Consider the following 14,005-nt stretch of genomic DNA (forward strand, 5'->3'; position numbering starts at 1 on the left):
TAATTTTAATCCTTATAAATTTAAAGAAACAGAGGCACAACGTTTATTATAAGAAAATTGATCCTTGTATTATATTCTGTTTATTTAAATTCTATTATATTACCCTGATATTCTTGTCTCCATATTATTACAAATACGAAATACTCTATTATATCTCGACCCAAAATCATTCGAAAATTTTCTATCTAAAATCCACCCACGTTGCCACGTTTCCATTGCAAACACGATCCATGTCTCAGTCATTAACGCGTTCACCCTTAATACGAAACGACTGTTCCGGCAAACCGAATCGCGTTATAGTATCAATTTCCTTAGAAAGCGGCACAGCTCCCAATACGTTCGACGGAGTTTAATAAGGGAAAAGAGCCTCCTTCCCAGCAATTATCCTTCCTTGTCGTCCGTGGACCGAATCTGTAATAGAATTTCCATCCTACATAGGACGAGGAACGAGAAAAGGGTAGACGGAGGAAAGATAGGTTTCTCGAAGGCAACAGTGGATGGATATTGACCGATCGAGGCATCCACCGGGCGAAGACGAATGGCTGCGCGTATGTAAATGTCTGTTACGTGAACGTAACGCGAACGTCGTGCAGCCGGAAGCGAGCGCCGATGCTACGCGAATTCGCACACTTCCGACCCGCACGATAAATTGCCCAAGTTCGACTTGTAATTTCACCCACGCTTTCGCGCACATGTACGTGTCTTCGCGCGTTCCCTCGTTGTATCGTCACATGCTCCATGGTTCGTCACATACAGTGTACAGTGGCTTACGAAAGTATTTCAATATCTATTTATAGAGACGTTTCATGGATGTATTATGTGTGTTATACAAAACATTTTGAAATTTCATTAGCGGTATAATGAGACACAACTCATGATTACGTCGATAACATTTGAAATCAATCTGAAAATGTATATTATCGATTTGAATTAGGTTTGGGTTATCGAAAAATTTGTCAAGAAGAGATTCATCAAGTTACAGATGACGAAAGTTTTCTCAAGTATTTCTCAACTTTCGTTGCAAATTTTTCGAGTAATCTAATAGAAGTTACGAGATATTTACTGATCTATCATCCACCTTATGAATGATACTTCTTTAAACATTACGTTATTTGATAAAAATTCATAATAAAAATGCTACAAATTTTTTTGGAAGAACCCACTATACACATTTTCAAATTGGTTCCAAATTTGGCCAATATAATCATGACAGTCGTGTCTCGTTACAATGCTAATGAATTTCCAAAATGTTTTATCTTCATACAATATATACATAAATATCTTCCACAGTAAATGTTCAAATGTATTCCTGAACCATTACATATACACATACTATATCTGCTAAGTAGGACGAATTATTTCCTTCTTCAGTCGAACCCATGAGTCGGTAGATGGTTGATGAATTCTTAAAAGTTCTTTTGGAATTGGAAATTTGGTTGAGCAATAGCTGATATTACGTGCATGTATTCGAAGATTTATATTGGACATGATTTGTGGATGAATAGTGTTTTGCGTTTAGTCAAGCTTCGTGAAATTCGTGAACGGAAAATATTACTCATTTTACGTCGATAGAAGGTTTTGATAAAAAGTTTTGGTAATTTTTCTTTTAACTTTCTTTTAAAAAGTCTCTTTTCGTTGTGATTGCATTTTATTTCGTTCGAAGCTGTCTTACATGCGTTTTTAAAGATTTGTATTCGTATAATTAATACATTAAAATGGCTTCTATCAGCCATTTTGAGTGATAATGATTTTGAAATAGCAATTTTTCGTTATGATTCATCTTCGACATGGCTTTTTTTGCTCGCTTCCTCTTTTCCCTAAGAAAAATCTCAACAAGTTTCAAGATTGTTTGCACGTAAAATTACATTGCTTTCGAAGAGTACATAAAACTTGATGAGACTACTCAGAAACTTTGAGACTTCCTCGCGAACTGACCACTTTGAGCCCGCTTCTTGAAATTACAAAATGAAGAAGCGTAGAAAGACCCTCTTCAAATGAACTTTCCTTTTACCGAATAAAATATTCAGTTTCGATATTACTTTCTTACAATAGGAATACACGTATCGAACAGATTATTTTAGAGATTCGTTAAATAATTAAAACGATTTTAGATCCACGTGAAACCGTGTACTTTCGTAACGTGTGGATCGACTTTCCATTATCCTTTTCATACTGTTATTAAATAGGAGATAATTAGAGAAATAGGAGCTTTTCCCCATTTACTCAAACGAATAAAATATTTGAAAATATGTTTCAGAAGAATTACACAGATTCTAGCAAATGATAATAATAAGAAAATAAAAAATACAATTCTTAAAATTTAACAAAACTTCATCTTGATCATAAACTACGACGACTCTTGTAGTGTAATAACTTCTGTAATAAAATTGTCTGTTATATTCCTTCGCAACAATTTTCTCTGTTTCAATTTACATCGTACCGTGCAATATGTATTAATTCCATAAAAATATCAAAATAACAAAATATTGCAAAACACATCATAATAAAATATGACATATGCGAAGATAAAATAAGAAAAATCTCGGATAGTAGCTTAAACGAGTTAAGTATTTTTCCAAACTCGAATGTAAATTTATTAATGATAAAATACAAATCCGAATGAGCGAATCGAAATTGACTAAGTCTGAATTAATCAAAGCGTGCATCAAACCGAAGACTGATTGATGCGTCCTAAGCCTGAAATTTATGGAGCTAACCATTAACTTAACATATCAGCGTATCTCTCACACGGGCTAATACGATCAGGATTATCCGAAATTAATTTAACAAAATAACAGGAGACCGTTATTCTACGCAGAACGGCTGACACTGTATAAACACAAGCCAACGTACATTAAAGGATGTAACATTGTTGTTGCTATCGACCCACGATACTCTGAAGAGACGATTCTTCATCGATAGTGAAATATTGACAAAGCGTTTGATAGCAGTGAAACTTTTAATGATTACATGCGCAGATTGCTATTTAGATCCACGATACTGTGTTGAAAATATTCTTAACCACTAGTAGAACATTGACGAGCTACTTTTCAATATCGATAAAATTTTTAATGATCATAAAATAGATGAAATTTAATAAATTGGTTAAAAGCTTAAAAGGTTTATTATATCGAACCACGATACTCTGATGAAAGTATTCTTCATCGCTGGTAGAACATTGACATGGTTTTAGACGTCAATGTCGACATCAATAAAGTCACATAAAATTAGATAAACTTATTAAAAGCTTAGGAAAAAATTTTAACGAGTTTAAATTGACCTACGAGTTAAACATTTCTTAAAAATATAAATACTTTTCATTACGTTGTGCCACGTAAAAGTTACACATAGTATTATTGAAAGAATATTAAAGGATTTGTTAATTCTTTTTAATTTTTAAAAAACCGAGAACAACAATTTTAAACACAATATCTACCATTAAAATAAAATATAAGAACTCTTCAAGCTTTTGATTAAAGGATTTTTAATTCATGATTTATTTATTATTTATACATATTGTATTTTTTTATATTTATTTGTACATTAATCCTGTCGTAAAACTATCGTTTCAGATTACCAAATGGACACATTAATTTCGAAAAGTTCTGGCAACTGGCGAAACAGGTGACAGAATTCATTGCCTGGAAACAAGTTGCTTGTCCATTCGAGAAGAATCCGCGTGTCATTGCTTTCCTTCAGGCGAGCCCGGTGCTGACTGAAAATGGTAAAACTTTTTAACCTGTTTTTATTCGATTCGTAGATAAGAAGAGAATTAATGAATTGAAAATACAACAGGGAACAAAAGTAATTAAATGAAACGTGAAATTGCTTTTAAATTAATTGGTAAAGAATAGAATAATATTTAAAAATAAGATGTTACTTTCGAGAACTCGTATAAAATAAAATTGCATTATTTCGCAGTAAAATTAGAACGAAATTACAAGAGATTACGTCAAACGAAATTATTCAACTGCTGTTACAATATTTCAGATTATTTCATTGGAAACTAAAGTGACCTTTATCTTGTAATTGATAGAAAAAGCTATTTTCAGTTGTTTAGATGTTAAAAAATATTTTATTCCTTGTAAGCTTCGCCAGTATTTATTACTCTAATTTATTTCTTTTGATAATATAGCTTTAGCTCTGGCGTCTTTCGAGTGTGAACCACCAGACAACAATCCAGAGAAAGAACGTTACAAAGCATTGAAGTAAGTGATCTCAATTTACGTTTAATGAAAGTCTTTAAACATTAAATTTTTATCTGATACTATGCATCTAGTAAGAATTCAAGATGATAAGATTCAAAGTAGTTCTTCCAATATTAAGCGAAATAAATAGATGAAATTTCTACTTAAGTTCCATCTTTTTATTTATACTCATAAAGAAAAGAATTTGTATAAGCATCCGTAGTTCATAACTTGCAATTTACGATAAATTACAATTTACGTAATGATAATATCAACAAAATGTAATAGAAGAATTTGTATTGTTTTTATTTATTTAATATCTTATTCGACACAAATCTGACATTTAATTAAAGCACAGCTTTCAGTCGCACTAAATCACGTTCCCTTTCTTCAACTTCCTCTCGGCAGGTCTGAACTGAACGCTCAGTGAAAAAGAGCAATCATGCAACGCGTCGAATGGGAGCGATACTGAGATAGACGCACTCTTCTAAACTTCGTTCCAAACAATTAATCAGCCACGAATTTCTCTTACGAAAAGGGAAAACGAGCTTAAGCAAGTAACATCCAGCGAGGAAACAGCGAAAAAGAGAGAAGAACATCGAAGTCGTGAACAAGAGACACCCGTACGATGACGAAACGTAAGAAAAAGAAGAAAATTCAAATTGCAGCGATTTGCTCGCGAACGACAAACGAGAAGAAGAAAAACAATGATTCATCGTAGTGATCTCGCGTCATTTAAGGACACCGTTTAGGTGTACTAAAACGATCAGTGCAATCGTCTCGACACTTTCTATAAAATGCTCTCAACTTCGAATTCCATTTCTCTTAACCACCAATTTATCAAATACTGTATTACACCTTTTCAGTCGTATATTACGTAAAACAATATTATACGTATATTAATACGACTTAAATTTTATCGAAATGAAATCTTATCAGACCTTATCTTCGAATTGAATTTAGAAGATCGAAATAAATATTCGATCGTGTTCCATTCACAGTGTATTATACATAAAGTAATGTACATCGAAGCAAAGAGCGCTCTTCAAAGAAAGAGACATGATAGGTAAAAGCTGGTCGAAGAAGCGACTCTAAGGTTCCAAAGTTCGAGTATAGGAAACAGAGATCGATTGCACCGATTGAAATCGTCTATCGATCAAGCGTACTTCAGTATACACTGAAAACGAAGCTGATCTGTTAGTACGAACATGAAAAAAAAAAAATTCATTGAACAGTATCGCGTAGCAGTAAGTATAGTTCCTAAGCCCAAGGCCAAACGAAGAATCGTTCCTCGATCGCGAAAATTTCACAATTGTGGCACAGCCTCGTGAACATTCGTTTTCGAGGAATCGTTTCGTACATTTTGGCCGACCCTTTTTGTACATAGTCCTTTTGATATACGCTAACAAAACTCCTAGGTGTGGAACAGAGGATAATGGAAAAATAATAAAAAAGAAGAAAATAGGTTCGTTCCTGTAGAGTAAGCTCGAACGTTGTCGTTTTTAAGGTTCTAGGTTACACGTTAGTAACAGACGACGGTCGTCGTGCACGTACTTAACGAACAAGAAAGACGAAGAGAGGAAAGGGAAAGATAGAGAGGAGAAACGTTTGACAAGATCAGTAAGAGAGGACACGACCCGGTAGTAACGCGCGCGGCTTTATGCCGTTTGCAGCTTTTCAAAAAGCGTTTCCATTGTCCCAATGTTGACGATGTCGTTTGGGTTTTTTCGAGTGTTCACGCGGTGACGAGCGCGAGATTACAATTTCTCTTTTTTTTTTTAATACGTTCGTCTGCACTTTTTTCGCGAATAAAAAAATCCTCGTGTAAGAGTAAATCTTTTTTGGTCTCGGTGAACCGTTTCATTCGCGTCTATCTAATGGAGATACGTTGTTTGGAATTTTTATTTTACATACATATGTATATTACCGCTGAGAAGTATCCAGATACCTGGTTATTTTTAACAGAATATATTTTAATTAGAAAATTACGGATAAATCAATCGGCGATGATTTTATTCTTTATAATTGTTATAGCTACGTACAATATGCTGCGTATTAGCGTAATGCTGTAAGTCAAGATTTTAACAATCGCGTGTTTTAGCTTTTAAATGTATTAGTTTCATAATTAATTGAGTTCCAGTTTTATTCTCTACCACGATATACTTTCATAATTTAATGAAATACAATCAAGCTTTTATAAACTAACAGTGAACTGACTTACATCATTATGATCCTTGCTAATTGATTTTTCCAAATCGTTAAAATATATTACTGCCATGTTTTTTAATAGATAATTTAGATTTATACTTCGGTGATTTCATAAAGGGTAACAAGTGTTGCTTCTAGTTACTAATACAATAATTCATCATTAATTTGTATAATTTGATTAAATTCATGCACTTCATTACCATAAATCGATCAAAGTATCTGGATATTTATGCACGGTGATGTAAATATTAAATCGAAGCAATTTTGGAATATCGTTAAAAGCTTAACGATAAAAGTTTCATTTGGCTTGCGGTAATTTTAGCGGCGACGTTAACGCGTACGTCGTTTGATAGATTGATTTTTAGCTCGCTGTGTATGCTGTAAGTGATACATTATAAAAAGTTAATCGAAAGTTCAGCGTATCGAGAAAATTTCACTCGAGAACTCACTTTTATTTGTATATGAAAATCAAAAGAGAAAAATGTGGTAATTCTATTTCTGCCATTTCTCCGTTAGATATTAGTAGTGAAAGTTAAAGTTTAACAACACGGAACGTTTTTCCATGATGTTAAAAAAGCTAAGTTTCCTCTTTCTATAAAACATTTTTTTCATGACAAAAGAACCGGAAACCCGTAAGAATTATCTCAAGGAATACTTTGCTAAGTGAAATAAGCTTTTTAAAAATATAATTTCGAAGCTACTCTTCGAACTTGAACGGCTATTAAAAACGAGAAATATGACTTATCACGTTTTTCACCTATGGTGTCCATATATCTTCGTGTGCTTCTACAAGAATCGAAAAGTTCTTGTCTCTCTACTGAATATCAGTTGAGAAAGAGGGGAAAACATTTGAAACGCGCGCGTCACCGTTAAAATCTAACTTCGTATTTTTGAACAAGTTTCTCTTCCTGAACAAGTTTAAACAGAGTATGATCGATCTGTCCGAAATCGAACCCAGTAATAAGGCGACGACTTATTCTTTCCCTTTTATTTGTTCTCCGAATGAACTCGCGATACAAAAGGAAGAAACGCAGAGATAAATGGACGAACTGAGGGCGAAGGTGTTTTGAGAAAAATATAGGGACCAAGAGTTCGTTTTTTCAAGAAGGTAACCGAGAAATCGTGAATCGTAATCCAACGATCGCGATCTAAATGGAGGAAACGCAAAGGCAGACTGTCGAATTTTCCGCTCGCTAACTCATAGCTTCGCGTACTGAGAGAAACACCTTTGCAGTCATTAGGCATTTAAGGCTAATCTAGACGATCTCTGTCTAGTTATAATTACGAGCTGCGTACAACGTATCAAATAATTTGTTATTTTTTATTTAAAATATCTGCAAGATATATGATGTATCTAATTATTCAATTGATTAATTATTTTCATCGTATGTAAAAAACTGTTTCGCAGTTTAAAAACTATGGAAATACGCATTCACACGCGATAAAATGTATTTGTACATTGTTCTATTTTAATTTAATTATTTATACGAACGTATTGTACGTTTCCTTTGCACTCCCTGCACGGCGAGTTCTTTAAGACAAGTTGAGCTTGTGTTTGGATAAACGAACTATTTCGTAGGAGTTTTAAATAACGTATTCAGTAAATGTGTACAAATCTTTTGTTATACGTTTGTAGTATTATTTTCGTGAGTTTGTTGTATAGATATTGGGTGAAAAGTATTTAAACGAATCAGAGGCAGCTCTTCTTGCCTTCAGCTTTTAGATTGTAGTCTAGTGTATCTCTCTTTTACTGTTCCTGTGTTATTTATGCGATCGTATCATGGATGTAGAAGGAAAATTCTGTAAGTTCTAAAATTGAGGTTTTCGGGAAAATGCTTTCCTATCTTCCACAAGAAATATAAAAATTTCTGTTCTATTATTTTTCATTCTGGAAGAATGAGAAGATTACATTGAATTACAGATTCTTGTATAATTTGAAACTATGACATTCTCTTTCAAACATACGATTATCCATCGTTATATTACATTTTATACAATTTTTCAATTTCGTACAATCTTGTATATCCTACAATTTCAAAATGAATAACTTCAATTAAAAATAAACTTGACAGATTTTTCTTAGATAGCCACGATGTTATACAATATGTAATATTTTATTATCGCAGAATATTTTTCTATACTTATCTAACGCACGATGTTTATCCGTTTATTTATAAAGAAGTATCTTTAACGCTCTGTTTCGCGTCACAGTAAACAGTAAACGTTTCTCGTAGGTGTTAGCACCTTCGATAAATGTATCTCGCTCGCCGTCGTTCTCTCAGTACGAGAATCAGAAAAAGAGAAACAAACGTGTATCATATGCAACAGAGTAGCGTCGTATGTACGAGGACGAACCAGAGTCTACGCGAAGATCGCGTAATAAAGAAAGTATAATTCATTGATCGAGCCACCAAAATCGGGGACATATTACACGCCAGACTCCTTTCTTTCGAAATCGTTTGATAAAAATCATCATGGATGTATATTCCGAGGAATTCAAACGATATTACAACATTCGTTCTAGCGTAAGTTTTTAGTAACATTTGGATAATTTAATTTTGACGAAAATTAATGTACGTGTTGCGACGAAAGTGTTAGAAAAGTGTTGGAGTTATAAACATTTAAAGATATTTAAATGGTACTAGAACATTGTCTCGATTCTACATTTTCATTAACATTTGGATAATTTAATTTTGATGAAAATTATCGTACGTGTTAATGAAGGTGTTAAAATGTTAAAAAATGACAAAATCGATGGTGGATGTAATGAAAAGATTCTAACTTAATATTTTGACGGATTAATTCGATTATAGTATATTATATTAATTTATGTAATACGATTCATAAAACATCTAGTGACCAGACATAAACCAAGCCCAATTTACCCCCGAATCTAATCTAGATGTAATTCAGTCCTAACTTATACCTACCATTCAACATAATCCAGTCCATCATTCGACTTAATCGAAATGTAATTTAGATAACGAATCGATTTGATCATCCCCTTGATCTAGTTCAAATTGAACCTCTAGAACTATTAGGTGCCTGTGTAAATATCTATTTAATCTTATTTACACAATGGCCATATATGTATACATTTTAAATTGTGTAATACAATGTTATTTTTATCAGGAATACTACCGTAAATTTTATTCCATTTGTAAAAATTGTTACTATCTTTTAATATTAAAACGCTCGTATGAATCACTTATTTGACACACCAGAAAAATAATAGACAAGTGTTTACTTAAATAATTTGTTAACGAAAGGACTAGATTACATCCACTTAAAATAGAAACTATTTAAAGTTCTAAAGTAATTCAATACTTTCATCGCAACACGTGTATTCGCTATCAGAATCGACCGTTCCATTCGTAAAGTATCACAATTCGTTACAAAAGTCACAATTGACTTTTACAATGCTTTTATCACTAAAATCACGTTCAATTTTTACAAAATTTTCTTTGTAAACACTTCACCACACCTGTAAATATTCACAACGATATCTCATCTCTTTCTCCATCGATTTTATAAAACTAACACAAAAGTCAACTGTACACAAAAAAAAAAACTCCATCTCAAAAAATATCGCTCAAATAAATCAAGGAATGAGTCTGGCCATCCCGAGAACGTTCTCACGTTAGAATTGTAACGAACAGTCGACAATTATCCATGCACGTTTATCATAAACCATAACACGATTAATCTGTCGAACTTATCGTAAGGAGTAAATAGTTAACAAGTGTTATCCGTGTAAGCGCATCGCGTTGTCAATATTCCAAGAGAGGAATCTCTGTAATACTACACACCCATCCGAACGATCATTAACTTGCCAAGGTCCGTGATCCACGTCGGAGACGTTCACGTTCTCCCCGAACAAAATATTATAACTAAAAATTATATGCAATTCCCTTATACGAAAGTATATGCGATACCTTCTTATACAAGGTGATTTTTTCGTTAGTTGAAAAAAATTCCAAGGCAGTGGCGCCAATCACATTGTTGATCGTACACTGTCGCCTTTCCATATTATCTGCATACTACATATATAAGTCGTTTGTACCCTAATCTAGGATCTATGGATCCTAGAAGGTCGATATTGGGTTCCAATCACGTACACTCAGTGTTAGGACACAGTTTCTTCTCTTTTTCTCAAATTTTTTTAATCAACACCACTTACTCTTCTGGGACTGCTTTCACATTACTTCAGGATAATGGCTCTCAACTTCTTATCTTTAATGAGCCAAAGGCTTAAGTCGTTACATGCATATAAAATACATACAAAATCCGATATCGCTGACATATATAAACGCATATATTATATAAAAAAAAGACATTTTATTTATAATATCAATTATAAAATTGTAATCATCTTCGAACTGCTTAACGCTTTCAATGCTGCAGATCTCATCGGTGACACGCAGTGACACTAATTGAAATATTTAAATTAAAGGAACAATTCAAATTAGGTATGTTAAGTATTAACAGTATCCTATTACGGATGGCAATCTATGCACGTTATGACTTGACTAACTAAAAAATCACCCTGCATCTTATACGTATAATAAGAAGGTACCTTTTGCTTGTATCAAGGGAGATATGTATGATGATCTCGTTTCGGCAGCCAGACGATTCTTTTTCGCAGCCGTCTCGACTGATTTCGCGTGGACGTAACTTTGATTTCACGACGAAGCGAATGGTCGTCGCGATATTTTCTAGCGATCGCTTTTTTCTACGATTTTTCTAGCACGAAAGTGACGAAGGGAAAGCGTGTTCGAAACGACGACGAGGCGAATTTTCGACGACCAGAGCCAGGGAAATCGATCGAGCGTCGTGTGAAATCGATCTTCAAACGAGAGATTAAAGGGATAATTATTAAAAGGGTGGAGAGTATGAAACACGCTGGCACGCGTCTTTCTGCCCCGTTTTAATGAATCCGCAAGGACATTGATCTACGTAACGATTAACCCTAATAGTTGCGATTCTGTACATAAAAAGGAAAGTCGTGTATATATATATAATTATATGACACATAAACATATGCGTATATCTATGCGTTATCTAGGGTGTAAGGTTGGATAGGTCGTAACCGAATTTAATGGAGGAGCCACGGCGTGAAAAAAAAAAACGAAGGTATCACGTGAAATGTGGTTCCTTCGTGTTTTCTTCGATGCCGTCGTGCGTCGACATAGAGAATCGAGGCCTGTCGACCACGTTAATCGCCGATCGATCGATCCGAGATCGCCTAACGATACCTTCTAGTACACAAGAACTACATTCACCCTTGAATGATTGATTGATTGATTGATTGATTCGGAGAGAATACGAACACACTTGCTTACTGTCTAGTCACTAGATCGTTAGTCGGAAGTCCGTGGTCGTGTTCGCGTCGCGATTCGAAAACACGAGCACTTGTGTTACAATGTTTTAATTAACAATTCTTTTATGTTATATTTGTGATTCTTCGAGTTAAGAATTTAAAATTTATGTAAAATTCTATTTTTATTTTACTTCATTTTGGATTCCTTTTATAGCCTCTTTGAGAAAAATTTGTACGGATCGGCAGAGGAAAGACTTTTATTTAATATTCTGTTACATATTAATTGTAATATCGCAATTTAAATTAAAAGTATACGATCATGTTAAAGCTTAATTAAAACTGTGTATTGTCAGGACTTTTTGTTGTATCTTTTACATCGCAGAATTTTTTATTATTTTATTTTTCTTAATTTATTTTTCAAGTACATCATGCAGGATGTGTGTAAACTGTAGATGAAGTTGGGAAATGGTTGACTGTAAACCAAGAATAACGATTAATTTAACAATCTTTTTATAAGTGAGCTATTTTATGGATTCATTGAATTATTTTATAAAAATTCTATCGTTACAATCGGAGAAAATTCATGGGATATTCAAAATTGAATTTTTTAAGTATTATTCAAATACAATGATATTAAACATCTTACTACATTTATTTATTTGTTTTCACTTGTTATTAACTTTTAAGGAAACAAATCTACATCCAAAATGTTGTTTTAATTTCCTTACATTAAAAAAATCTTTGCATTAAATAATCTTTAAATTAAAATAAGTGCCATGTGTTCTTATCGAGTCAGGACACGTATCGCGTTATGCCTAAATTAAGAGTATTCGAGTTAGAATTAACGTTAAGTTTCGTGTTAAGCGTATTTTTGGTCGACATTCCCTTAATTATAAGGCGTTTATAATTGCACGATAAAGAGTTTTATGTAGGTCAGCGTGTTATTTCATTCGCCGATTTCGCTTGCGTGTAATTTTCCTTATTATATTTCCCCGTCGATTCCATCCAGAATAATCTCGTGACGATCGTCGTTCCTTTCCCAGTGAAGGGTCGAACATTTAAAAACTGAATCCTACTATAAAAGAAAAAGAAACAGGAAAAGTAAAAAAAAAATTAAAAAAGATAGGAACAAAATCGATCGTTGCAGATTTTCATCGATCGAATTTAACGATGTTTTTTTAGATTCGATATTGAAATGAGAAAATCCATGTAACTAGTTGAACAATCGACAGCTCGATTCACCCTTTTTTTTACCATTTACAATTCTATAGTCGAAAGTCTTTAAAATAAGAAACATACTTGTCAATATATTTAGGATATTCAATTTATACAGCTGTTAGTTCGAAAGTAATCGAATTCGTAATGTATGGAGAAAATATGGAATGACGCGTGATAATTTGTCTTCGTTATCTTTTCATTCATCAGTTGCCATTTTTTTCTATTGAAATCTATCTTACATTGAATATCTTTAAATTTTGTATTCCCAATAGAGAATGTACAATTTTACATTATTTTCCAATTTCATTATACGTAGTTTATTCTATAATTCAGTATAAAAAATCATTGTGATAAAGTTCAGTACACATACCTAAGTGGAAAAAATATTCATCGTCATTCTAAAATTTATAATAATCGTACAGTCCTTGTTTTTATTCTAGTATTTCATCATCCAATTTCCTGTGATTTCTCGATAATTATTATTTCTATCTAATTTTACAAAGACAAATATAGTATACAATGACAAGAAGCGAGAATAAATCCATACAACTGAATAACTGCCAAAGTTGCAACAAAGTCAATAAAACAAGAATTGTTTATAGATGATCCAGCTGTCGATCGATCAGCCTGAGTAGATTACGTACAACGATTTCGTACTAATGTTACATAACTTTTTGCAAATCTCGTAACATAGATTACCGAAACCTTTATACCATTTTTCTTTCTTTCGTATTCGTCTCATCGTTTGTACATCGATTTTTATTATCCAAAATACGTGGAAAATCTTGGTTTCGGCGCTTTCCGTTTTCATCAAACCGAATATGTTGGGACTATTGTACATAAATAGGCTCAAACATGTAACAGCGACAAGACAACAATTACAATTATTGTAGAAACGATGATGTCTTACGAAATAAACTACAGATTAATGGACGTTTCTCCAACGAGTATTCTTCAAAGCACCATCACACCAAAACTATGTTAAATACAACATGAACATATTTAAATAATCGAATCCGAATTGCTTTTTTTAAACAATTTTAAACTATTTATAGCGATCAAAACTTTTTCA

The 14,005-nt window shown here is 33.0% G+C and overlaps 1 protein-coding gene across 2 annotated transcripts in view; it reads left to right on the plus strand.

The window, feature by feature from the left end:
- Nucleotides 1–13,872, plus strand: part of LOC122566773 — a 642,331-nt gene extending 628,459 nt beyond the window's left edge. For both annotated transcript variants that reach the window (XM_043724480.1, XM_043724481.1), the window contains 3 exons: nt 3,573–3,724; nt 4,136–4,208; nt 4,596–13,872. In XM_043724480.1, coding sequence (XP_043580415.1) covers nt 3,573–3,724; nt 4,136–4,208; nt 4,596–4,617 — 247 coding nt within the window. In that variant the 3' untranslated portion in view covers nt 4,618–13,872. The remainder of the gene's footprint in view (nt 1–3,572; nt 3,725–4,135; nt 4,209–4,595) is intronic.
- The last annotated feature ends 133 nt before the right edge of the window (nt 13,873–14,005 follow it).

The sequence above is a fragment of the Bombus pyrosoma genome, linkage group LG4 (assembly GCF_014825855.1).
Source record: "Bombus pyrosoma isolate SC7728 linkage group LG4, ASM1482585v1, whole genome shotgun sequence".
NCBI lineage: Eukaryota > Metazoa > Arthropoda > Insecta > Hymenoptera > Apidae > Bombus > Bombus pyrosoma.